At 52.0% G+C, this 25,441-nt stretch overlaps 9 protein-coding genes across 9 annotated transcripts; 4 read left to right on the top strand and 5 right to left on the bottom strand.

The window, feature by feature from the left end:
• Positions 1 to 4,096: 4,096 nt before the first annotated feature.
• CH63R_14611 (cytochrome P450) lies at positions 4,097 to 4,279 on the bottom strand (the record flags this gene model as incomplete). The annotated part of the gene is made up of 1 exon (XM_018309585.1): positions 4,097 to 4,279. The coding sequence occupies one exon, from the start codon at positions 4,277 to 4,279 to the stop codon at positions 4,097 to 4,099; it is 183 nt and encodes a 60-aa protein (XP_018150557.1).
• Positions 4,280 to 4,323: 44 nt separating this feature from the next.
• On the bottom strand, positions 4,324 to 4,776 carry CH63R_14610 (Cytochrome P450; the record flags this gene model as incomplete). The annotated part of the gene is made up of 1 exon (XM_018309584.1): positions 4,324 to 4,776. One exon carries the CDS (start codon positions 4,774 to 4,776, stop codon positions 4,324 to 4,326), a length of 453 nt encoding a protein of 150 aa, XP_018150556.1.
• An 888-nt stretch (positions 4,777 to 5,664) lies between these two features.
• CH63R_14609 (uncharacterized protein) lies at positions 5,665 to 6,261 on the bottom strand (the record flags this gene model as incomplete). Its single annotated transcript, XM_018309583.1, has 1 exon — positions 5,665 to 6,261. The coding sequence occupies one exon, from the start codon at positions 6,259 to 6,261 to the stop codon at positions 5,665 to 5,667; it is 597 nt and encodes a 198-aa protein (XP_018150555.1).
• Positions 6,262 to 10,569: 4,308 nt separating this feature from the next.
• Positions 10,570 to 11,241, top strand: CH63R_14608 (uncharacterized protein; the record flags this gene model as incomplete). Its single annotated transcript, XM_018309582.1, has 1 exon — positions 10,570 to 11,241. One exon carries the CDS (start codon positions 10,570 to 10,572, stop codon positions 11,239 to 11,241), a length of 672 nt encoding a protein of 223 aa, XP_018150554.1.
• An 875-nt stretch (positions 11,242 to 12,116) lies between these two features.
• CH63R_14607 (DNA-directed RNA polymerase) lies at positions 12,117 to 12,971 on the top strand (the record flags this gene model as incomplete). The annotated part of the gene is made up of 3 exons (XM_018309581.1): positions 12,117 to 12,639; positions 12,667 to 12,770; positions 12,831 to 12,971. The coding sequence occupies 3 exons, from the start codon at positions 12,117 to 12,119 to the stop codon at positions 12,969 to 12,971; spliced, it is 768 nt and encodes a 255-aa protein (XP_018150553.1).
• Positions 12,972 to 14,063: 1,092 nt separating this feature from the next.
• On the top strand, positions 14,064 to 14,630 carry CH63R_14606 (uncharacterized protein; the record flags this gene model as incomplete). Its single annotated transcript, XM_018309580.1, has 1 exon — positions 14,064 to 14,630. The coding sequence occupies one exon, from the start codon at positions 14,064 to 14,066 to the stop codon at positions 14,628 to 14,630; it is 567 nt and encodes a 188-aa protein (XP_018150552.1).
• Positions 14,631 to 17,268: 2,638 nt separating this feature from the next.
• On the bottom strand, positions 17,269 to 18,606 carry CH63R_14605 (uncharacterized protein; the record flags this gene model as incomplete). Its single annotated transcript, XM_018309579.1, has 3 exons — positions 17,269 to 17,683; positions 17,732 to 18,084; positions 18,463 to 18,606. The coding sequence occupies 3 exons, from the start codon at positions 18,604 to 18,606 to the stop codon at positions 17,269 to 17,271; spliced, it is 912 nt and encodes a 303-aa protein (XP_018150551.1).
• Positions 18,607 to 22,099: 3,493 nt separating this feature from the next.
• CH63R_14604 (uncharacterized protein) lies at positions 22,100 to 23,110 on the top strand (the record flags this gene model as incomplete). The annotated part of the gene is made up of 1 exon (XM_018309578.1): positions 22,100 to 23,110. One exon carries the CDS (start codon positions 22,100 to 22,102, stop codon positions 23,108 to 23,110), a length of 1,011 nt encoding a protein of 336 aa, XP_018150550.1.
• A 102-nt stretch (positions 23,111 to 23,212) lies between these two features.
• Positions 23,213 to 24,865, bottom strand: CH63R_14603 (DNA polymerase pol2; the record flags this gene model as incomplete). Its single annotated transcript, XM_018309577.1, has 4 exons — positions 23,213 to 23,239; positions 23,285 to 23,468; positions 23,605 to 24,249; positions 24,306 to 24,865. 4 exons carry the CDS (start codon positions 24,863 to 24,865, stop codon positions 23,213 to 23,215), a joined length of 1,416 nt encoding a protein of 471 aa, XP_018150549.1.
• Positions 24,866 to 25,441: the final 576 nt, after the last annotated feature.

Here is a 25,441-nt window from a genome sequence, read left to right as displayed (position 1 = left end):
ATGCCCAAACGCAATTGATGAGGAATCGTTGCGCTTCCCCCTGATCGACTGCAGGGCTGGCAGGGCGCACCAATGCCTGGTTTGGAATCGTATCCGATTGGCAGTCTGCAGGGGCGGCTTGACCCGGGCCCACCCATTCTAATGACAGCTCATTACCCGTGAGCAGGGAGGGGCCAGAGGGCATTGTTAGACCTCAGGTAGGCCAGTCGTTTCATAGGGCGCTGATCCTTCATCGGGTGCTCATGTTGCCAGGTCTCGCTACTAAGGTCATGATCTATTTATCAGATTGAACGGGCTTAAAGCAGTGTGAGGAACGACCTCGGCGAAATACATTTCCGCCGAGGCTTGAAGTAGCAAAGGAGGCCCCTACTGTGAAATGGTTCGCGCGCCAGGGGCCTGAATCGTGACGTGTTGATTGCTTGGTTCTAGTACCGCCGAGAGACATGGTGTCAAGGGTTGCGCCATATACCAGATAAGATATGATAAGGTATGAGCCACACCTAGGGGGCGGGTGGAATGGCCTATGGCACTGAGATGCGCATGCAGTTTCACGCCGGAGGAGGTTATTATCGTCTTGTTTGCACACGGCAACAGCCATCAGCTCATTGGTTCTGCTTGTGAACCGTTATATTGGCAAACTACAGAGTGTACTCGGCCATGCATGGAATTCCGGAACGTCGTATGCCTGCCTGAGGTATTTGGGGGTGGTTTACCCCATATCTTGGTAGTAGATCCGGAGTTCTGCACCTTCGCCCAACTGTCATCGGCGCTTACGCTCAGGAAAACTCGAGGGTAGCAAAACTCGTGTGCACGCTGTTCCTCCGGTTCTCAGCCAGCTAGCACTGGCGTCTTTTCCCATTTACTTGGGTAATTATTTAAAAAATGTGCCGAGGTCAATAGGCACTGCCAGCTGGACCAAGTTCATGAATGCCAAGTCCGGGTCCGGATGAGCAGGGAACATGAAGAAGCCCCCTTGAGGATGCAGCCCAGGAATGTTCCAATAACTGCGATAGTTACAGCGACGATTCCTTGCTGCTGCATGAACACTGCTAGTATTTGAATGAATGAGAACGGCGATTGCGGGTACAAACCTAGACCAAAACTTCTTCTAGGGCTCGCCGCAACGACATCACCACCGCTTCAGGCGTGAGCTGTCTATTCGACCGCCCAGTCATCGGCATATGCAACTCTATACGCATCTGTTGGAAAGGAGCACTGGCTAAACACTACTCCTGGTAACTCGCCTCAATTTGCACGCACCCAATTGCTAAAACCGTTGCCGCCAACACCCGCCTTAAATGCCGACTACGCAGACCCGGTCTGGGCCATCCCACTATAGATTAGGTGCGGGGTAATTACCCTTAATGAGGAGAGCTTGTGGGCCATCCAACTGTACCGGTAGTCTTGCAGGAGATCTCTAGCACAGAGAAGCCCGTGTAGAGGAAGCTTGCGGCTAGCGGTTTGATGGTTGGATGGAATGAGAGTGGGTTTCCTTTAGGGTCCAGCCTTGGTCAGCTTGGGATTATTGGACGAACATGTTTGGGCTGGAGTAAATCGGACTAATACAAAACACTTTATATTCAGGGGGTTATTTTCCCTCCTAACGCATACCACTGTCTCTAGGACCCTTTTCTTGGGGGTATTGGAATTCGGGGCGCAGGTTGTAGGTACTTGGTAGACAGAGTAACACACTGGACGGACCGTTAGTTACGGAACCTACAGGAAGCTAGACGCAGCGAAGGGGCAGATTTGAGGTAAGGCAGTGCTAACCCATCTTGTGCCAGCGGTTTGCTTGTGGGTGCCGACGCTATTCTGATATCGGCTCTCTAGAGGCATGCATTCCGGCAGCTGCCAGCCGAGCCGATGCAATGAGCGATGCTCTCGAGTTGGATGGTCGAAATAATAGTCTTGGCTGCGACACGTCTGATTTTTGGTCCCGGGATCAGCTACACCCGTTTGAATAATCTGTAGCTCGCTTGCTTGCGGAATGTAGGGTTTAGTGGGAGTTGAGAGTCGACAAGAGGCGTGTGGCGTGACAATGGGGCGTTGGTTGAGGTGCAAGAACCCTCAGTGTTGAAGGCGTGCCAAGCCCGTCCTGTATCGGTCACGCGCCGTGCCCGTATACCCCAGCAGTTTAGGCAGGTAAGTAGTCGGGTAGGTGGGCAGGCAGGCTGACGGATCATAGGCGTAGCAGACAGTTTAGTCAGCGAACGCTACCAACCACGACGACGGGCATATGGCGATGGTTAGTGGGTGGAAAAGAGAAAGTAACTGAGATGCAGTGAGCATGTGGTTGGGTCCTCTGACGGTCCTGTCCACGGTGCTCGTTGCTACGTAAAGTCAGCTGCACCTATATTGAAATAGAAATATTGCCCTCGTCGTAGGCTAAAATATGAGAAGACGTGAACACGGCTTAGCCAGCGGCTGTGAGTCGTGTTGTAGCCGCTAAGTCGTGCTATTGCTATCACTTGGCGCCACGACGCATATGCGCCTTTTGCGACATGCATGATGCTGAGCCACAAGCAGTGCAATAGATGCTTGTGATGGCCTAGGGACGCGGAACACCATAAGGTTGGTCGGATGCCGTCTCTCGCAACCAGGGCAGCGACGAAGCGCAGACATGGCATGGCGTACGTTGATATTCAGAGTCTGGGTTCAAGCGACACCAGTATTTTAAGCTTCAAGAAGATCTGCATTAAAATAAGGCGTGACGCGATCACCATCTCAACACCGCATACGAGACACACGGGTAAGAAGTTCGCCAGTTTTTGACATTCAGACTGGGAGAGAACCGCCCCTTTGCAAAGGGTTCTGCCCGAGTCATCCAAAAACGTACGGTAGCTTCCAAACATCTGGTCGAAGGATTTCGAAATCGAAACATTGTGATGTTGAACTTTCTGAATGAATGGTAAACATTACAAGTCAATGCAATATCAGCCTTTTATTGATGTTAATCAAACATTTGAGGCCGTGTTGAGTTCCTGTGCAGTTGGGGGTGGCTGTGCCCGACTCCATGAGAGGCGATGGGAGGTGGGCTTGGAGTCCAGAAAATCAACGAGTACTATTCAACCTATCGGTAACCAACGTTGACGTTACATTACCTATAAAAAAAACTGCACGTTTATTAGGGAAAATCCATAAACTCCCGCGTGCTCTTAACCTTGTAGAGTATTACCCCCTCGTGAGTCCATTGGGCGCAGGATCATCTTACTTCCCGTCACCGGCTAATTTACCTGCCTGCAAGCCCTTAGTCGTCTCAAACGTTTCTGTTTCCTCTACAGGATAGAAATCGGCTTCCCTAGAGGTCTTCTTGAACAATTGTGAATTGTTTATCTCAGCAACAGCTCGCCTAATTATTTGTCATGTGTTCTTAAAACCGGTGGCCCTCAGCGTTTAACTTCATCCCTCCCGGGACTATAGAGTCGTCAATACAGAGTTCTATAACTCAACTATAATCTACCAGCGTCCTCGTCTTATTCGAATCTCTCCGCTTGAAAGGTGAGCGAGTACGCCATTTTTGTAGAGCTAAATAACGCAATACAAAAGTTGGGTATAGCATCAAAAACATACAACACCAGGTATTCAATGGTCGTCACCGAGACCCAACTACTAATCCGGCCCTCATTGGCTTATCAATGGGAGAGCGGACGGGATCCCGAGTTCTCCAGTGGGTATGGTCGTATGTGCTTGAATCCGGATTCAAAGTTAGTTATATTGTCTTGCCATACCTACCTGTTGTATTGGGGTCGGTACACCCTTACCTACAGCCAACAGCGTATACAGCCCAACACTTTTTAGTTCAGAATTGCCCTTTTCAACCAGTCTGGTGCCATCTCCCACACTCAGCATCATGGTGAGCAAGCTCCCAGCTATGTCACAGGGGCTTCTTGCTGCTCGGAACGCGACCTCTCTCTACCCGGGTAGCTCCTCGTCATGCTCATGGTGTCGGTCTTTCGCCCTTAAGCAGGCGTCACGGAGCTTTCAGACAAGCGTCTCGGCTTCTTCTAGTCATTTTTCTCTCTAGTCAGCGCAGATTCAAATTAAGACGGGATGAGATTGCATAGAAGAATCTGCTGGGCTTACTGTAGTTTCCGGCTTAGGCGTTAATGAGAATCGTTGTCTTGGCCGGGATCTTGGCCCCGTTCCAGTTCACCTCGGTGACGGTCTTGCGAGGCAAGCTCATGGCGCTAACGGTATAGTAGCGGCCGGTCTCCTTGATGATGGCGTTGATGTAGGGAACCTTTCCCTCGGAGATGCTCGAGGACCAGGCATCACGCATGTCCGGGCACTATACCGCTTGATGTCCTCGTACGCGCGGTCCTGCTAGATCTGGCCCTCGGGCGTGCTGAGAGATCCGATGGCCGAAGTCAATGTTCCCGGGATCCTCTCGAAGCCGCCCGACACGAGCGACAGGCAGATGGACGAGACCTCGACACCTGTAAGCTTAGTCTCCTCGTCCTTGAGGATGGCGGCCGAGATGCAGGGCTTGTCGGTGCCCAGCTTTATCATTTCGCGGACCTTGTCCAGCAGCAGGTTAAGGTAGGCGTCGCAGCGGTCGCGGAGCTCCTTGGACCGCTTGTTCTTCTCGTTGTTGGGGAAATAGCGCATGATAGGTACGTAGTCCTGCATGTTCTCCGACGCGCTGCAAAGCAGGGAGATGGCCGAGCCGACGTACAGAATCTCCCGGAGAAGGTCGTCGTATACGGCGTCCATGCGGATGCCGTAGCACAGGGTGAGGGTCGTATTGAGCGCAAACTGCTGAATATAAGGCCGCATACTAATCCCAAGGGGACCATTCTGGCTGTCCTTCTTTAGGTCCCAGAGGATGCAGTAGCTCTCCAGATTAAATATAGGGTAGTAGTTACAAAGGGAGGCTCTTTTAAGTCCAGTACCTGCAGCCTTTCGCTTCTTCTTGCATAACTCGTCCCATAGAGACAAGCCAATAGTGAAGCCCTAGGTGCTACTGATGACGCTGTGGAAGGTGTAAAGCGTAGGCCTGTCAATAACGGCGTTCTAGTTTCCGAGGAGCATCTTCTTACAGTCCTCAAAGGAGTTAACCACGACGGCGCGCGTATTGCCCAGCTTAATCTAGTAGACAGACTAGCTGTACTAGCGCCACCATTTCTCGCACACAGTAGCGTAGTCCTAGCCAAGCTGGAGCAGGTGGCCAACAACGGGCAGCGCGCCGGGAATCTCTAGCAGGCCCTTAATGTAGGAGACGTCTGTCTTAAACGCAACCTATTGTCATAGTCAGAATCATTGTTCCGTCACTCATGCAAGCAGGGTGCAACTAGCATTGTAGATAAGATAAGTCAGACCTGCAACTGCTACAGCCGTGAGAGCAAGTACAAGTTCCTGCAACTCCTGCAGCTTGCTGAACCACAGCGGGTTGATAAAGTCCTCAAGGTTGGCCGACATTGTGTTCCTTTCTCACAATGTAAACGTCCTATCTACTAGTAATTGCGTCGACTCAGCAAAGCAAAAGGTGACAAACTCAGGTCGAGGCTCTTTTAACAACTTAGCGATGCTGCCATTTGTGCTAAGTAATCCAAGTATTGCAGGGCCATCGTCGGCACCCGCCCGAATAAGTAAAGCAAAAAGCAAAAGGCAAAGCAAACAAAAGCCAGGTATAACCAAGTATGTCTCTTCATAGTTGAACCTTCCTTAGAGAAGGTTCACAGTTAGTCTTATGAACGGACGCAGGCCCTCCGGCACGGTGTAGGACGGGGAGACCGAAGCAGGCGAAGGACTTATGGGAGCAGGCACGTCAGAGTCGCTTTCGTCAGCAAACCCTCCCATGACTACGGAAGAGGACGCGACAGCACTGGCGGGAGGGCGGCTGCTCGAGGGAGTGTTCACGCCTCCTCCAGTGCGCACAGACTGAGTGGGAGTGGACGGTGACTGGTCCGTGTCTTCGTCTGCGAACCCACCCATCGGAATGGACACACTCTTAGCTCTGGATCCGAAAGACACCTGTGACGCTGTACCTTTGGTAGCAGGACGGCGACTGAACTCTAGGCGTGTGCCTTTGTTGCCGTAGGCTGCTGGCTGGGCAGCCTCCTGAGGGCCCCGGGAGTTAGATATAGCCACATTAACGTTTAGCTTTACTATCTCGCGTGAGAACGTTGTAAGGCTAGCTGCAGCGCCCTTGAGAAGATCAGCTACAGTCTGGGGCTTGAGGGTGGCGGGTTTGTCAAGCCACTCGACCACACCCATGAGCTGGGCGGCCAGGTCGTCTAATGCCTTTACTACACTGGACATTGTAGAGCTGCACAGATAGAAGTCTGAGATGAAAAGAGGGGGGTTAACTGCTTGCCGCTGTGTGAGCTCTCTGAGGTACCTGAGCGTACCTTTGTATTCACTGGTGATCCTGCGCGACGCCGAGTTGCCTCCTCTATGCGACAGCACTGCTGGGTTAGGTATGTGCTTCAGCACTACTTTCGATCTGTTGGACCCGAGGTTTGACAGGACCTGCAGCACCGTAACTTTGCAGGGTTTCCCATAGTGATCACTACTCCCTTCTGCTGCGGCGAGTCCATGCTATGAAGTATGATTCCTCTGAGCAGCCTCTGAAACTTGAGCTTTTCGTGCTGAGCAGCGGAGTCTATAAACTTGTGTCTGTAGCACACGTTGAGCAAGACCACGCCGGATGATAGATGAGCCCACCCGTCCCTAAACCATGCCTCAAGGTGCTCGAACCCGCTGGGGACGAACTGGCACAACAGCATGGCCGCGCCACTCGTCGCGGGCGTCGGCTCTGATGCAGACGGGTCGTAGGATATGGCGGAGAATACCTCCGGGTATATGTCAGTGTGGTACGGGCGCTCCACTACTATCACTACCCTGACGTGCCTGTGCTCAGGTAGGCTTCTCAAGTATCTCACGAGCGGGCCTGTGAGAGGCATTGTCCCAGCTCTCGAGCACACACGATTGATGTAAGTCAACATACCCACTTTCGGACACCCCCCACATGCGGACACCCAAAAAATGAAGCCATCTCCAACATCACCACTATTTTCACTTAATTACTGCCCTCTTCTAGATGCCACTACAATACAGTCTTCAGCTTCACTAGGTAAATCAGACTCGCTGGATTCACCTGCAGTATCCTCTTTTTCACCAGCCTCAACCTGCGCCTTCTGCACGTCTGAGATAGTGGCAAACTTGGTGTTAGGATCCAGCTGGACTGCCTTCCTCTTTCTGACTGTAGTATTAGTCACTTGGGCCTGCAGAAGCTCCAGCTTGTGCTGGGCAGTAGCCAGCTCATAGGCCTTCTCGTTGAAGCCTTTTTTCACCTTCATAAAAAGGAGGCGTTGAGTACTGGCGTCATTGTCCAGCTCTGTGAATAGCTTCAGTTGGCCAGCCAGGTCCTTCATCTTCCTTGGCGTCGACCATACCACTGCAGACGACGCAGATGCCCATCCTTCAGCTTCCCTGCCTTCCTTGCCTCTAGACTGCCCTTTGCTGACCTGATCTGACGATGCTGATGGCTTTGGTGTTGTTGGGAGTAGGAGGGAGCTCATCAGAGGCTTCGCCATAGAGACAGGCCATAACCCTGTCCATTTCCAACCACTTCTGATGTTCTTGATCGTCATACCTGCAAGGGCAGCCTTATAATAACAGCCTAAGAAGTTCCTCTTGCCTACAATAGTAGAGTCATTCCATTGACTAAGGTATCCAAGCTCCTTCCTATAGGCTGCCTTGAGAGGGCTAAAGACTGCTTGATCAAGTGGCTGGAGGACATGGGAGGTGTGTGGCGGTAAGAATAGTAGATGGATGTTGTTTATATAGCATAACCACATAAAGTCTGTCGTTGTATGACTCCCATGCCCATCCAGGATCAATAGTCTAGCCTCCTTCTTGTTATCCTTGCCCTGAGGGACAGTCTGAGGGATGAAGGCCTTCTGCAGCCATTCAACTGCAGTAGCATCTGTTGTCCAGCCATTTTCCGTTGCTGTAAATAGCCATCCTTCATAAGGGCCAAGATCCAGAGGAAACCACTGCTGCTGGACTGTCTTGCCCTTGTATATAATGAGGGGATGAAGCCTCTGGCCCAGGGCAGAGATGCATTCGATGATGGATACCCATGCCCTTGATCCAGGCTGTTTCTTGCGAACAGACTTCGTCTCAGACATGCCCAGCACCAGCCCATTAGATCCCTGGCCCTCAAGGATACCAGTCTCATCCATGTTATATCTATTGGCTGGTTTAATGCCCTGGACCTCTGGTATGGCGAGGAGTTTGAACCATTCCCTGATGACCTCAGTAGATGCCCCATTAATACGTCTGGAGTCAATAGGGCGACTTCTCTGGACCTTGATAGATGGGTTTCTCTTGAGGAAGGCTTGGATCCATCCTTTGCCTATAGGCTCTGTGTCCCCCATAGCATGAAGGATCCTTTCTGCGAATACCTTCACCTGCTGATGAGTTGGAGCAAGGCCAAGGGCATGCTGGATTCGCACCCATTCAGCCAGCTTAGCCTCCTGGTCAGGGGAAAGCCTCTGGAGATCTGCAAAGGCAATAACCCTTGACTGGGCACCAGTCATGCGTCGATATATCGTTGTTCGAGGGATCCCATACTCGCGAGATGCACTCTTAATAGCCTGGCCACGACTGATAGCCTCAAGAGCCTGTTGAAGCTGATCTTCGGTATATTGGGTCATAATACCTAAAAGAAGGTATGCTGAAAAAATGAGCCCATTTGGATAAGGTAGGATAATGTTGTGATGGGTTGAAGTTGGAGGAGGGTGGTGGTGATGAGGGGGAAATGAGGCATTTTTGGGTGTCCGCATGTGGGGGGTGTCCGAAAGTGGGTATGTTGACTTATCTCCATACTGCATCTTCCAAGAGACGTTTTGAATGTCCGTGTTCCATTACTGCAGGCGGCTGTCGAGTCTGACCACAGGTGCATGCTGCGCTGAGGCGCGCCTGCTGGAGTGACCCAGGACCCTCGCCAAGAGTGCACACTGATAGCAGCTTCCTGAGGACGTGAAGCCACACATCACTTCTCTTATTGTAGTATTGAGCGGCAGCTTGGTAGTCAGTTCCATATATGTGTCCTTGCACGGGTGAGTATAGCTTGGAGAGGTACTGACGAAGAACAAGGACTGGAGGGATGGGGGTGAGAACATATAGGGCACTAGGAACGAGGTGCTCCCAGGGTACCTATCTCCAGACACAGTGGCCCACATGCAGTTGGTCCGGGCAGAGATGTACGCCTGGTTACTTTCCTCATGCAGTTCCCAGTACCACGCCAACGACCTCCCAGTAGAGCAAATGGACGCCATGAGAGCGAGCATCTCTCCATGTCCCAGGTCTGTTGACTCCATTCCAGTATGAGTACTTACAGCAAAGCTCTCGTTTGGCAGGCCACCAGTTTGCTCCACGACGACAATCTTGACTGGTTTGTCGAAGCTGGACATCGCTGTGCTCCACGACTTGAGCTGTAAAACAACGTGTGAGCTATAGCCCACGAAGTTTACTACTATGTCAATATGATAGGTCATGCTTGCGATTACACACACCTGGGTGGCGGTTTGGGACCACTTGTGGCTGAAGCACGTAGGAGACACGTCCGCACGTGGCGTAAGAGAAGTGTCCAGGGAGACTGTTGGTACACACACAGACTGACATATGGCGTCTAGTGCTGCATACTGAGACCCCGAGGCCTTTCTCTTTCTACACGTCTCACACAGCTTTAGAATCGATTCAGGCATGTTTGACATTATTAATTAGAAGAGACAGCCTTCTGTGCACGGGGTACGATCCGCCGTACCTGGAAACAGGGTACATAACAAGACTGGCTGTGACCGTTGCAGTAGACTTGTCTCCTGCTCTGACTTCGCTGTACTGCTTAAAAAGTCACCTGGCTTCCCTCAAGGGGCAACTGCACGCTGGCAACGCAAGGACAGACATATTAGGGTATTCGTTCGCAAGAATAGGAGCAAGCTTCAATCCCAGCACGAGGTCGTACATCTTGTTTAGTGCCGCGTAGCCTATAACCATCAGAAACTTGAGGCCGCCATCGCTGTCTATTATTACGGACGGGAGCTCTGACCTAGGCTGGGTACCAAGAGTAGCTTCCACCGTCACCCCGAAGTTGAAGAAAAGAGATTTATACACACCGTTATATAAGCTCAGGAGGGTGACCCCGCTTTCTGAGCCTTGTTCTAGCCACCTCATGTACTCGTATGCAGATCCTAGCACAGTCTTTGCTATTGGGACCTCTTCTGCGGTGTGGTCTCCGTAGTCAAGGAAGACGCCACACCTCACGCGTCCTATGTACGTTGCGCGCTCTGAGTGTCCTCCAAGTTCTAAAATTTCAGAGTCGGACTCGGGGTCAGTATAATCCGACTCAGTCTCGCCTTCCAGAGTTGCCTGCTCGAGGTAGTGATAAAACTACGTCTCCTCACATTTGCATGAGCCTGCACACGTGCACTCATCTCTTACAGCACACAGATCGCAGGATGAAACAGCCGTCCACCCGTCTGTGTACAGGGTGACCCTTGATAGGTCCTCAACGTCCTCCGGTATGTACGACATTAGTAACTCGTTGGGGTGACACTCGCAATGCTGTTGCACTCTCTGCACGCGATCATGAACTGCTTCAACGGACGCTCGAGGTTTGCGCACACTGAGGCCGTGTCGAGGCACCTTACCCTGCGCAACGTGAACGAAGAGTACAGGGACAGCGGCGGGAGATGCTGGACTGAAGCCTCCCCCGCAGAGCTAAGCGGGAGCGCTGACCAATCGTACATACCCTCGCTCGTGAAGTTTGATAACATCGTGGGTCATGTGTCCTCAGAAGACTCGTGGTTGTGGGAGGTGAAAGAATTTGGGAGCCCTAGGGAGATGTTCGAGCGGTGTGCAGAAATGGTCGGCGAGTGCGTTCAGGAGGGTTCGCTATGGACTATCCCTAACGGTAGGCTCTACATGAGGTCTGAGGCTGGAACATGGTCATCTGAACTCGGAACTCTCGCAGAGGACGCCAACCGGCTTATGGAGACTCTAAGAGGTTTGGAGTTTGTTCCTCTTTCGTGTGCGTCTGTTCACGCTGCGATGGAGGCTAGCACTGACGCGAAGTGTGTGTACCTGGCATCGAAGTACATGGCGTTTCCGAGAGACTCCACACCATCAACAGGCCTATACGGCACTCTTCATAACAACCAGCTTATAGACATGTCGCCACTCGAGGAAGATAAAGAGCCAGACATGGCTGCCAGAAGCTTCGGTGACACCTAAATGGGCTTTATATGTGTGTCTCACACTTCACACACTCATGATGCGGGTAGGGTAAGAAGGGTTACGTGCGACACCAAAGTCAGAATACTTACTCAACGCACGCTCGAACAGCTCGAGTCGATGTCTCACAGAGTATCTGTCATGACGGGAGCAAGGGAGTGGACTCTGTTCATCATGGGCTATTATTCGAAGGTGGACCTCGTATGCGTGAACAGGCTCGTGGTGTTCCACAGACTGTGTGCGACCACAGGCCTGTCTTCGTTCAGCCTTTATCTGAGTGTTTCCAACAAGCTATGTGTCGTCTCCATATCTCCTGGGGTCCTGTGTAAGCTCACGAGCAGTGGGGTTTGGGCTGACAACATGGAAGTCTACAGAACCGACAAGCTGGATAGGTCGGCTATTCCTGTAGTGGACACTAAAGGCCTAGACATGTTGAGAAGCTGTGCATCAGCATACTTTAACCTGCATGGATTTATTGCTAGTGATCGTCCACCTAGGCCTTCGATATCGTCTGCTCAGACGCCCTAGGCAGTATGTCTCCCGTTCTGTCCCGCCACCGCGGCTGTGTCTCCGTGCTACACGTTCAAGCTTCTTTAACCACGCCCATGTATGTTGAGATAATGGGACAGCTAGAGGCAACAGAGAGCGTCGCGGACTATCTTCCTAGCAAGAACGTCATAGTACTGTTCCTCAACGACGAGACAAGCTATGAGGGTTCCATATACGTGTCCTTGTGATACGTCGACAACGGAGGTTTCAGCACAGTTTCGATCTGCAAGTACAGCCTCCCATATGGAGATTTCATACCTGAGGTGGGATCAAGGATGTGCAGAGTGGTCTGTCCGTGGTGGAAGAGTCTTTGCCAGAAGGACTCTATGCACACACTCGAGTGGATATTGCCCGCTCAGAAGAACGGCAAGCGTTACGTTATCAGACGTAGTCCTACAGGCGTTCTTGTCTCAAAGCACGTAATATCCAGCGGCGAGTGGATCGTAAAGGTAAGAAGCTTCCAGCAGCTTCAGACTGGCGACAAAGTGTCCACTGGCCACGGTCAGAAGGGAGTGGTGACAATCATGAGCTACGAAGACATGCCCCAAGCCATAACCGACGCAGGAGGAGTCGTAGTGCCTGACATGGTGGTAGCCATGTCCTCCATTATATGTAGGCAGACCAACGGCCAGCTATACGAGACGCACAAATCGATGGAGTCTGCGAGACTTGCCGCGATGAGCATCGCCCAGGCAGGCGAGCGCTGGGACGTCACAGAGAAGGTGACAGTCATGAAAGGATCAAGCGGGAGGATGTACCACACGTGCCTCGCAAACGGCACGATGGAACTAACCAAGGCCTCCTTAGGGTTTTTAAGGGTGCGCAATCAGACTCAGATGACCAGAGAGCGTCACTTTACCTCTCACCGTCGCACAGGTAAGAACACCCTGCAGACTCCCACAAGGCGAACGAGAGGCGGAGGCGTGGCCTATGGCGAGATGGAGGTCCAGGCCGCAGTTGCTGCTGGTCTCACTAACTGTGTAAGCGAAATAGTCAGACGAGGCGACTAGGTGGTAGTCAAAGTTTGTCTTACGTACCAGTGCCTGCGGCTGCTGCGCGGGTGCACCAACCCAGAAGGCTCTGTAGACGTAACCCTGCCTTACGACACCATCGTTGTAGACTGCATATCTGCAATAGTCTACAGCGGCTCGAATGTCTATACCCTTGAAGTCGATCAATAGCTAGATTATGGAAGAGCTAGCAAGAATGGAACACGAATCGTGCACACGCAAACTCAAAACTGCACATAGTGGCGTGTTCATAGATGTAGGCGAGCGTGACAGGTTCTTCATGAGCTGCTCTTGAAGCGCTGTATACGCCCCTATCCATGAGAGCACAAACAGCATAGTGTTTAGAGTAACGTACGATACGGGCACTACAGAGTGCGCTGTAGTCAAGTGGTGCAAAAGATCTGTGTACACACCTGACCGCTCCTTCGTGGCCTCAGACCTCGCGGACGAAGTAGTCCGGGCACCTAAGCATTATGGAGTTTCTTTGAATTACTTCCATGTTTCGGTTGTGGAGATAGTTTTCAGAGAGTTTATTGAGGGCGTTACTGTCGCGGAGTGCTGGAGCAGCTTGAGCCAACACTCGCGCCAGATGATACTTTGTCAGGTGTCTGAAATGGCTGGGAAATTACACAACATTAAGTCTTAGTTTTACGGCCATATCTGCGGAGCACCACTTATGACTGAGAGTTCGTCTGACTATATGAATAGAATATTCTTGCGTGCAAAGATGATGGATCACGTAGACAGAAGACGCAGTCTGGGAAAAAAGATGCGACTCCCAAGACAAGCCTACACTATGTCATAACAACCTTTCTCCGTACCACGTGATCGTCTCTGGGGAGAGGTTAGTGGGGTTAGTTGCATGGGGGCAGGCAGACTTTGTTCCCACAGTCATAGAAAAGTGATAGTACATCTTTTCCTAAGCTGATACGCGTTGGTATGAGTGGTACTGTCATCTTTCGTCCTCAATCAACTCCAAGGACGGTGTTACTTCTGTATTTGCCAGGTCATGCTCCCAGTACGTGTACGCTCTCTCGTGGTCCAACTGGAGTCCCCCTATGAGACGTATGCTTACAGAGATAGACCAGGCTCTAGAATCGGACTCAGTATGGTCGAAGCGAGAGTCTAAGAGCGACGAACCGCCGCTGGAACTGCACTACAAACCGCGACACGCAGACGCCTTACGGTCCCAGGAGCCATCCTTACGCTGCACGTCTGAATCGTCGTTCAACTTCGACTTCGCAACAGTAATATGTGACGAAGATGTTCTTACAGAGAAAGAGCTCTGATAAGCCTGAGAGTGGGAGAAAGAGGGACTCGAGGACGGGAGGTAGTGAGAGGGAGTCGAGGGCCTCGGGTAGCGAGAGCAGCCGCAGGCTAAGGCGCAAGCAGGAGATGCTGACGACCTACGAGAACATCATCACTGCTTTGGAACAACCTGTGTTTAAGCATATAGACGGCTCTTCTATGAGGGCCTTCCTGACCAGCTTGTACTACCATAGTGCAGGCGACAGAACTAAGCCTATAACTCTTCCCAGGACTATAGGTCTGAGCAAGGGTGCAGGAATGACTCTCTACCCTGAGGGGATGGTTATCAGCCGCGAGGCAATGCAGTCGGGTGACAGGCAACTCGTTGAGGCCTACGGGAAGCTTAAGATACGCGACGAGGATGACGCCTCTACCGTTCTCTCCCTTGGGTTCGCTGCAGACAGCGGATCTGTCTTCAACTATGTCGAGCTTCTAGATGCGGAGGAAGAAGACAAGGCATCGTATAGGGCTAGTATCCCTCCTCCGAGAGCAAATACCGTCTACGCTGACATGCCCTCCTAGAGCTTCTCCAGGCCACAGCGCATGCGTGTGGGTCGACCGCAGCAACCTCAGGTTCGCATTAGGGACGTTTCGAGGGACGACCTCAGAGACGACCTCAGAGACGACCTCAGAGACGACCTCAGATACAATGCTGGGGACTACTCCAGGGATGCTAGACACAGAGAGGATAGATACAGACCCGTGCCTTAGCTAGTCTACACTAACAATGCTCCTGTCTACAGAACACCTTAGGGTCTGCGCGACTCCTGTTACATCAACTTCAGCAGCGTAGCAGAGGGAATAGAGACAAGGATGTCTACTCCTGCGCAGGACTTTGGTGTTCCTGAGAGAGTTTTGAGAACTAACGCTCCTGAGAAGAGTACTGGTACGTTTATTAACACCACCACGAGAGAGAACTACGGGTTCGCAGACTGAGTCCCTTACCCCCGGGACTGGAAGAATTCCACATGCTTGCATATCTCTATGAGTTTGCCGTCGTCTGATGCGTGCTCTTGTAAAACCTCGGCCGCGTCTATTACATTGCAGAATGAGCCGTAATCTATGCTCGACGTGCAGGGCTCGATATATTTGCTGTCCCCACCCCATCTGACCTCATGCCCCAGCCTCGAGACGCGCTTCATAAGTACTCTACATGTGTTCATCAGAGCCTCCCCTATTTCCACACCTTTGTACACGTACCTACACCCGTACGCAGGAGTCCCCTAGGCGAGGAATGCAAGAGAAGCTTTACGCACAATATAATGGATGTTGAACGTAGACACTATGGCTCTTACCTCAGGCATGAGGATCTGTGACAGCTGGGAGTCGTTTACCAGATCGCCCAGAGTACAGTTGGCTACCACGACGCTAGTCCTTCTTGTCTTGAGTTGCATGAGAGATGACCTTACGTGGTCTACTACGGGCGGACGAGGACGCTTTCCTAGGCGTTTGCACAGCTTGGCGCACTTTGCCGCGTCAGGTTCCACCAGGATTCTGGAAACGCTTTGGTTTGCCAGGTCCATAGAGTCCAGCGATTGCCCGTCACCTATTCCAACTTCGAGTATTATGGCCTTATTGCTGGAGCACCGTTCCACAATCCTATTGATAGACGACCTCAAGGAATTACACCACAGAAGCGCGCGTCTTTAGTCGTTCTCGTCTCCCTGAGAGATGGTCGGGCGCATCGACTCAAGGATAAGAGACACGGCATCCGTACTATTCGCCTTCGACTTGTCCACTCTCCTGTCCAAAGCCTCTTTTACTGCCTGGAGACACTCTCAGTTCCACTATGTCACCCTCATCTAACTCTATGCCTGGGCTAAACCCGGGCAGTATTTCGAGTCCGTTAGACGTCACTAGGCTCAGTACTCCGTCCTCACTGCGCATGAGCTGAAGTTCTATTGACTTGATAGACTTTATCTTCCTTGCTGCAGCAGTCTCTACATGTATTGCAACTGCGCCGTCAGATGGCTCCGGCAGGCAGCCTGGTGCTGGAGTAACGCTCCGAACGTCGAGAAAGTATCGCCGTTTGTACACGGGTAGTCCCCCACAGTACCCGCAAAGCTCGTTGAACTCTGCAAGTGACTAGGCTAGAGTTCTATTAGGAGGCGAATGAAGCCCGGCGGAGTCGGTTAGCATATCTATAAAAGCCAGCCCTCTAGAGTAGGTGTACTTGCAGTCGACCACAACATACTTTCCCGTGCCTAGAGGAGGAACGCGCTTGAGGATGTGCCATCCTACTGTGTCCATTGTCCTGTTCTTTCTTACCACCAGCGCGGTAGCTCCAGAGATCACTAGCCATCTTCTCTCTCCATCGACCTTACTTCTGAAGACATACCCTTCATCGGCAACTGACTGCACGTCCCACGCCCTAGGGCTCAGGTTGTTGAGGAGCGACAGCTCACCTTGTCTAACCACGCGGCTGAAACTCGGCATGCATCCCGGCCTGGAATAGGTCTCAACGATAAACTCTGCGATGCGTTGCGCCGACGGCTTAGACCTGTATCTTCTTACTACAACACAGCCTGCAATTCGAGAACCCTTTGGCCTGTGGACGGTGGTGGTGCAATCTCTAGACTCGTACACGATCTTGAACTCCGAGTCTGCAGCAAAGCTGCCGAAGTGAGGCTTCTCGTTACAGTCGTACAAGGACAATGTAGAGACCTCACACCATACACCGTATGTATAGCTGGACTTAATGCACCTTACGAGCGTAGGGCCTATTAAGTCCTGTAGCTCTACACCCTCAATAGGTACACTGAGCCTGGAGGAGCTGGGGATAACTCCTCTCTTCTTTATTTCCATTAAGAATCTCTACCCAGCCTAGGCGCCGTACATCTCTGGGGGTACCTCTATAGAGACCTGAACCTCAAAACCGCACTTCGGCACTAAGTGTGACCTAGACCTTGCGGAGAGGTTAGGCTTGGGCGCCACAAAATAATGAGAACGACTCGGAGGAGGGGATAAGAAGTTAAGCTTCGAGGCGTCTATAGGACAGCTAGAGCACACAGTAATAGTTCTGTGCCCCTCGTCGCCTGCGCGCGACTGGTACCCAACAGTCTCCAGAATAGAGCCACACGCCTGACACTTAACTAGGCTCATAGCGAAGGTGCTGGGTGCAACGGAGTTGCAAAGCCTTCGCGGAGTTTTAGAACACGGTTCACGCCACAGGCGCGCACTTGGAGCAGGTGATCTCAGCCTGCTTGAACTCAGTCAGCTCCCGGACTACCTCGAGCGTACACCTAAGCGAGGCGAACTTCTCAAGCAGCGAGTGTACATCCTCTCCCAGAAGGTGACACAAGCTCACGGAAGGAACAAGAGTCTCGCCGATCTGGGCTACTTGGTGACCAGTATCCTCCTCGCGAGTAGCAGAGATACTAACCACCACATACACAGTCCCATCTGTACACGCAGCCTTCATAGGTACAAGGCTATAGCGCTCCGTGTTCGAATCTCCGATGTGAGCGGTGCGACGAGGCTCGGCTCTAGGATTACCCCTCTTACACGAGACCACGGTGACGCACTGTAGCCCCAGGTACATGTTGAGCGTAGCTCTAGTATACTCAGGGCTCAGTCTATAAAGGAATGAGGGAGTATGAGGACCATAGGTCAGTGTGACATACGGGGAGTGGTAGTCTTCGTCTTCCTGCCAGTCCACAGAGAGAACATGCTTCGAAACACTACCCAGGATGGCGCTATACTTTCCTTTGAAGTAGGTACCCGAGTTGTTGACTATGGCCATACTGTCTCTGTCTTCACAAGTTCTGGCGGTGCGACCCCAGCTCAGAGTAGGGTCAATGCGTGAGCCGTTGCTCTTAAACTCTGCCAGCTTAACTTGCTTGAAGCCTCTCGAGGTGTACTTCGTGACACGCGACTCGTCGAATGTCTCATTAGTGAGCTCCTTTCTGACAGACATTAGACGGAGATGGGACATGGTATGATGGAGGTGAATGGAGCAGGAGCCTCCTATCATTGCCTGTACGCAAGTCAGATTGTAGCCTAGGACTAAGTCCACGGGATGCATACGCATCTTCCACATCACTTGCACCTTTGTCTTTGTATCCTCTGTTCCGAGCGTGCCGCCACAAAAGTATCCTATCGGTGAACTATACCTCTCCTCTCGTGCGGTCGTCGACTCAAGCTTCATGCCATTAGCACATAACCACGATACGAGAGATAGCAGCGAGGACTCCGAACCCACGCAATACAAGTCCTAGTCTGAGGTATTAGCTGTGGCGGTTCCTGGGACGAAGAACTCTGCAGCTCTCGACCCCCCGAGGAAGGTGTTAGTGAGAAGAAAGACCTCGAGCGTCTCCTCGCCTTTGCCTATGAAAGAGTCGAGATACCTACGTACGTCTGTCCTCTCATCTATAGCGTCCCTCAGGTTGAGCAACGGGAACAGCCAGCTAATGACGTCGACGTTCTGAACGTCAGCAATGCCTAGCTCAGCGACTATCTGGTCGCACAGCTCTGCGGGGAGGGTGTTTGCATGAGCCATCTGAACTGTGTTTGAGTGGTGTGCACAGCGGCGCCACCGCGTTTTAGGGGAGTCTACCAGCAGCGGCGTAAGATGTCTTCAAGAGGAAGCCACTGTCCCTGTTCTCTGTTTGCACTGATTGTTAGAGCTACGTCCTGCGGAGGCGAGTACTATCTGAGTGCACTCACGTCGAACACGTGGCTTTAGTCTCTTACTCCCAGCACCCTCAACTGGTTTGCGTGACGTGCGCGTTGATCAGAGCTGGAGCACGTGCACTTCATGTTCTTCTTTAAGTGCACAAAAGCCGAAGCAGATGCCTTCGCGAGCACTCCGGGTCCTCCGCCAGCCATGCTCGGTCTGAATGGAGGGGTTAGGCACCTTACAGAGTTAAAGTATGGGTTGACAGCTCCTGAGAGGTCACGCCGTTCCAATCAGCTGGTGCGTTTGTGCCACACGTAGTGCTCGTACAAGAGCGAGTGAAGCGAAGGCGGAGTGAAGCCTCTGCGGACAAACGGTACGACGACGCAATCATCATTACTTACTATCCTAGCCACCGTCTCGTCACCGCCTTGGATGGAAACCTTTTGAAGTGCTTGGGTCTAGGACCCTCGCTAGGCCTGAGACTATTAGCGTCCATTGTCCCGCCATGTTCATCTACAGCGCGACCCGCGTACGACTTTAGCATTGCTGCGAAGCTTGGAGATAAGTCAGACTACCCACTTTTCGGCACCCCCCCCATTTCGGCACCCCAAAAATGAAGCTATTCCCATCATACTCGTCGACTTCAATTAATCATTGACTTCTTCTAGATGCAACAACAATACAGCTTTCAGCTTCACTAGGGTATTCAGAGTCGCTGGATTCGGCTGCATCATCCTCTTTTTCCCCAGCCTTAAGTTGCGCCTGCTGGATGTCTTTGATGTTGGCGAACTTAGTGTTAGGATCCAGCTGGACTGCCCTTCTTTTCCTTACTGCAGTATTGGTGACTTGGGCCTGCAGAAGCTCCAGTTTCTGCTGGGTATTTGCCAGCTCATATGCCTGCTCGCTGAAGCCTTTTTTCACCTTCCTGAATAGAAGGCGTTGAGTAAAGGCATCATTCTCCAGCTCTGTGAATAGCTTCAACTGCCCAGCTAGATCCTTCATCTTCCTTGGCGTCGACCATGCCACTGCAGATGACGCAGATACCCATCCTTCAGCTTCCTTGCCTCCAGACTGCCCTTTGCTGACCTGATCAGATGATCCTGATGCTGCTGGTGTTGATGGGAGCAGTAGGGAGCTCATCAGAGGCTTCGCCATAGAGACAGGCCATAACCCTGTCCATTTCCAACCACTTCTAATGTTCTGCATCGTCATACCTGCAGTACGAGCCTTCTGATAACAGCCTATAAAGTTCCTCTTGCCTACAACAGTTGAATCATTCCACTGACCAAGGTATCCAAGCTCCTTCCTATAGGCTGCCTTGACAGGGCTGAAGACTGACTGATCAAGTGGCTGGAGGACATGGGAGGTATGTGGCGGTAAGAACAATAGATGGATGTTGTTTATATAGCATAACCACATAAAGTCAGTCGTTGTATGACTCCCATGTCCATCCATGATCAGCAGCCTGACCTCCTTGCCCTGAGGAAGAGTCTGAGGGATGAAGACCTTCTGCAGCCATTCAACTGCAGTGGCATCTGAAGTCCATCCATTCTCCGTTGCAGTGAACTGCCATCCTTCATAAGGGCCAAGGTCTAGAGGAAACCACTGCTGCTGGACTGCCTTGCCCTTATAGATAACGAGGGGATTCAGAACATGGCCCAGGGCAGAGATGCATTCGATGATGGATACCCATGCCCTTGATCCAGGCTGTTTCTTACGTACAGACTTCGTCTCAGACATGCCCAGCACCAGCCCATTAGATCCCTGGCCCTCAAGGATACCAGTCTCATCCATGTTGTATCTATTAGCTGGTTTGATGCTGGTGATCTCTGGTATGGCGAGTAGTTTGAACCAGTCCCTGATGACCTCAGTAGATGCCCCATTAACACGCCTAGAATCGATAGGGCGACTTCTCTGGACCTTGACTGATGGATTCCTCTTCAAGAAGGCTTGGATCCAGCCTTTTCCTATAGGCTCTGTATCCCCCATGGCATGGAGGATCCTTTCTGCGAATAGCCTCACTTGCAGATGGGTTGGGGCAACACCAAGGGCATGCTGAATGCGAACCCATTCAGCCAGTTTAGCCTCCTGACTAACAGAAAGTCTCTGCAGGTCAGAAAAGGCAATTGACCTTGGTTGAGTGCCCTTAATCCGATACTGAAGTGTTGATCTTGGGATGCCATACACCTGACCAGCCCTCTTAATGGGCATGCCGTTGGTTATTGCGTCAAGGGCCTGATTGACTTCATCTTCGGTATACTGGCCCATAAGGTCGAAAAGAAGCTCTGAGGAAAAAATGAGGTTATTCGCATAAGTATAGAAAATGTTGTTGATGTTGAAAGTTGAGGGGTATGTTCTGGTGATGAGGCATTTGAGGCATTTTTGGGGTGCCGAAATGGGGGGGGTGCCGAAAAGTGGGTAGTCTGACTTATGATAGATGCTGGCCCTAAGTTCGACCCGCTGAGAGCAATGCTCGCGCAGTTGCCGTGCACGGCAAGAGATATCGTACCCACAACGTGAGGCATCTTACCTATGGAACGGAACGTAGTCTTGGGCTCTGTTCCGGTGTCGGCGTTTGTGGTGCTGAACTTTGCCTCAATGTACGCCCTCATGAGAAGGTAATGGTCGTAGCCACTTCCGCACACAAGCCACTACGGAATGGTTGCTTTCGCTCTCAAGGGATGGAAGTACAGGTTAGCCATGGGACCTACTATGCATGTATTAGTCACTACTATGAGAATCGACGCCTCCGCTGGGTCGTCGAAGAGCTTGGACAGAAACCGCAGCGGGCTGATCCTGTCCCTGCAGAGTGACACATAGTTAAGATGGGAGTAGTCTTTCGAAAGCATATCTGGCGCACTCGCACGAGAGAGCGGAAACAAGTCGACGCAGACGAGGGCCCCGGCGTACGTGTCCATGTTTCCAGTGAGCCGAGCGACTCCGTCGCCGTGAAAGTTTTGGGAGACAAGCCAAGCTACTCCTCAATCTGGCTCTCGTGAACGACGATATAGAACATGTTGCCGGGAAGAAGGTGTCTGAGCACTATGCCTCCATGGGAGTTTACTATAGACACTCTGACCGGGTATTCACGACTGCACTTGGCAAGCCTGCCCATGCCACTTCCCTTGGCTGTGGGAAAGACTATGTAGTGTTGCCGTAGAGCCTCACAGCCGTCCGTCTGAACCACGTCCCTGGATATAACCTCGTGTACCTCAGTAATAGCGTGCATGGGCAGTATGTCGTGATAGACTATAAACATCTGGACCTTGCCGCTGGACTGGGGGTCTGCTCTATTGTGCACTACTATGTATCCCCCTACACTAGCAATTCCACTTCTCACTTGCTGCAGCTCTGCGGGCACATGCGCAATATAATGTCTACTCCTGTTGCAGGTAGTCTGAGACTCGTGGCCACTCCTCAGGTAGACTTACCCCGCGATTATGTGTGTATATCGCCCGAGCTTGCAGAGTCAACTGTCTTCTGTGCACACGAGAAGGACGAGGGCGGCGGATGCACTGGCAAATATGTAGAGAGATCTCTAGAGGAAGGCGACTACGTCATGCTTGTTAGACCGCCATCTCTCACGTGGCTTAGCACACAGCCTATGAGAGTCAAGTTTTGGGATCGCCCATGCATAGGCATAAAGCCAGAAGCGTTTGCAGGCTTTCATGGCGACTACGACGGCGACGAGGCCCACTGCTACCCGTTGTCTTCGCCGGAGTCATTGTGGGAGGCCTCTAACTGGGTGGTGCCCGAGCTCGAACAGTTCGCACGCGGTCGGCGCATGATGAAGGAGCTTGGGCTACAACCTGACACCCTGAAGCTAGAGGACCACTCACACTTTGTTGAGTACACAATACTGAGCTCACGTCAGCTCGCCGAGGGCGAGGATGGACTGTACTTCGGGGAGGAGTCGAGAAATCCCAAGGTGTACGTGAACGGAATGTCCAAGAGATACAACGACACCTCTACAGAGGACACCTTTGTGCTCGAGTCTGTGAGAGGAACGATGGACATACTCAGACAACAGCTCTCGCAAAGCTCCACAGATGAGATGACCAGGAACGCCAAGATCTCATCCTCGTGCTTCTACAGGCCTGAGGACGGCAACATGTGCAATCAAACCAGGCAGGGTAACGTAGTGCTTGCTCGAGGCGTGGGCTGCGACCCCGGGTCCCCGGTCAACCGAGCTGTAATGATGCTGTGCTCAAAGGCGCAGCAGTCGGCGCTAGACGCACACAGGGTGGGCTCTAAGGCCAACACAGGCTTCGATTTCATTGCAGATATCTTCAAGCCTAACGTGTCGACTCATGACCCCGAGGGGCTGGCGACCTTTTGCATGTTCGACTCCAGGGCAGAGAAGAAGGCTAGGGACACAGCCTAGTAGTGTACAAGAGTAGGCAGTATAGTTGCATGCATCATAAGGCCAGTAGACGTTCGCAGAGTCGGAACGGAGCATGTCACGGGAGCATACTGCGCATCCATCCTAAGATCGATTGAGGAAAGGCGTAGGCTAGGTGTGTGTATAAGCGCGTTGAGTGCAGTGATGCGGTTTTACGGGTGCAGCTTCACGGTAGAGGAAGTCAAAGATCTGGCCATGTGCATGTCGTACGAGCCCGAGGCATCTGGCCTGCCTCCTACAACACGCGAGGGAATTTTGAGAAGGGATCTCGGGTGGGTGGAGCAGCTTCTTACCACCGACTACAGCAGACTCGAGCACATCACAAGCTTCGATGAGCGTCCTGTGAGACCAGCACATGCGCCATGTATGTGGCCAACTTCGCTAACCTAGCGTGCAGGCACGACTAGTCTAGGAACCTGGTAGACCTCACGCATATCTGGTAGGTATTGCCGAGGCTACAGGGAACTGTTATTAACCTGTCACTTTCCTCCCGGACGTTCTCTAAAACTTCTGGAGCTCTGACGTCGGAGGCATCCAGGTGAGACTCCCAAAGGGCCCTCCTGACCGTTTCACCCGATGCTGATGAGTATGCGTAGCACTTGACGCCGTCCCTCGAAGCGATACTGGAGACATCCTTCACTGTAACTCTTCCGCTCATGACATGTCTCATGGTTGTTTCGAGGTGTCTGGATATGCTGTCCACCTGCTCATTTCTTGAGGTAGACTTGAGTATAGATTCCGCCACACGCATGCATTTGTCCTTCACGAGCCCGGCAACATTACTGCGCGCGGCAGACACACCTGTGTACCTTATTCGCCCGTCGAGGTTGAGCTTGCAGTATCGCTTCTTGTCCAGGAGAATAATCCCGGGATGGTAGCTATCCATCTCCATCGTCATACCTCTAAGTGGGGTATCCTCGAACTCCTGTTTGAGCCTTTCCAGTGCGCTTGCAACAGCTGTGGTACGCCCTTCCTGGGTTCTTAGAGCGGGATCAGACGGACACACGAAGCACGAGTCAGTATCGCCATACAGGACTTTCAGGCCGTGACGCTCGAGAACGCGGTATGCAAGCTTCACACGCCACCTTCCTATGGAGGTGACAGCAGAGGAGCATGATGGACTGTACATAGCCGAGTCCATGTAGTCAACGCAACCGCAAGCGCTGTTGGCACATACTTGGAGCGATTTGGCATAGAGTGGTCAGACTTCCTGTGTTCCTTTTTCAGTGTGACCATATCCAACAGCACCTCCTTGAGCAGCGAGGTGGACTTATATGGGAACAGCGCGACACAGTCTTCGAGTACAATGCGCACATGTGTGGACGACCATGTTACCTCTCCTTCCACGTCTTCTCCCAGCGTCTCCTGCACCTCCACTGTCTCGGGCGAGATGTTGCAGCACGTCATTATGGTAGGATACATGGAACTAAAGTCGCACACTATTATGCTCAGGTGGTGCCCGCGCTTGGGGTCGAGTACGAAGCCTCCCCTGTACTCCTGGTCCTTGTTGCTGGTAGACCAGTTCAGCATCATGCCACGCGAAAGAGCCTCAGACGAGATTGCCAGAGGAACCATGGTCGTGATGTATCTTCCACAGTCGTACACTGGCGAAGACGAACATGCAGCAAACGAAGGGATCTCTGTGCTCAGACCAGACTTATACCAGACGTCCAGAGCAGCATTGCAGTCGTTGATGTTGTACTCCACAAGCGAGGCCAAGTCCATCTCCTGGCTCATGTCGGGCATGTCGAGTTTCTCTATCGCACCTAACTCTTTCGCTACCACCTTCAGTGCCATAGACGAGTACTCGCCCTGCCTAGCTCTCATCATGTACGCCATCGCATCTATATTGTAGCACCCCGGGACGTAGATCACACTACCGTAAGCTACCATCTTCGAGCCACCTACTCGTACCTGCTCGCAGGATGGCCCCATGTCAGGGTCGTGGTAGAGCATGCACTAGTTGTCGAACCCGTAGTTGTTCCATCCTATGAGCCACAGAGGCATGTGAGTCTTACGCTCTCGACAAAGCACTGCACGAATTGCTGTGAGCTCTTGCAGTTCACTAGCTTCACAGCCCCGTGGGAGCTGCGGGAGCAGTCTGCAAGACACAAATACACTATCTTCAACCCACACAAGCAGCTACACGCAATTAACAGTATCTTGTTGTCAACAAGTGGAAACTCTCCCTTCTCGTTAGTGCTGATGTCAACCTCAATGTCATATGACATTGTGCACGCGTGAGGATCAGGCACAAACTTGCCAAACCCTCCAGGTTCGCATCCTCCTAAGACATTCACCCCTAGTACTAAT

Source organism: Colletotrichum higginsianum, chromosome 12 (assembly GCF_001672515.1).
Source record: "Colletotrichum higginsianum IMI 349063 chromosome 12, whole genome shotgun sequence".
NCBI lineage: Eukaryota > Fungi > Ascomycota > Sordariomycetes > Glomerellales > Glomerellaceae > Colletotrichum > Colletotrichum higginsianum.
Note: the sequence above shows the minus strand (reverse complement) of the source record. Positions and strands in the feature narration are given on the sequence as shown.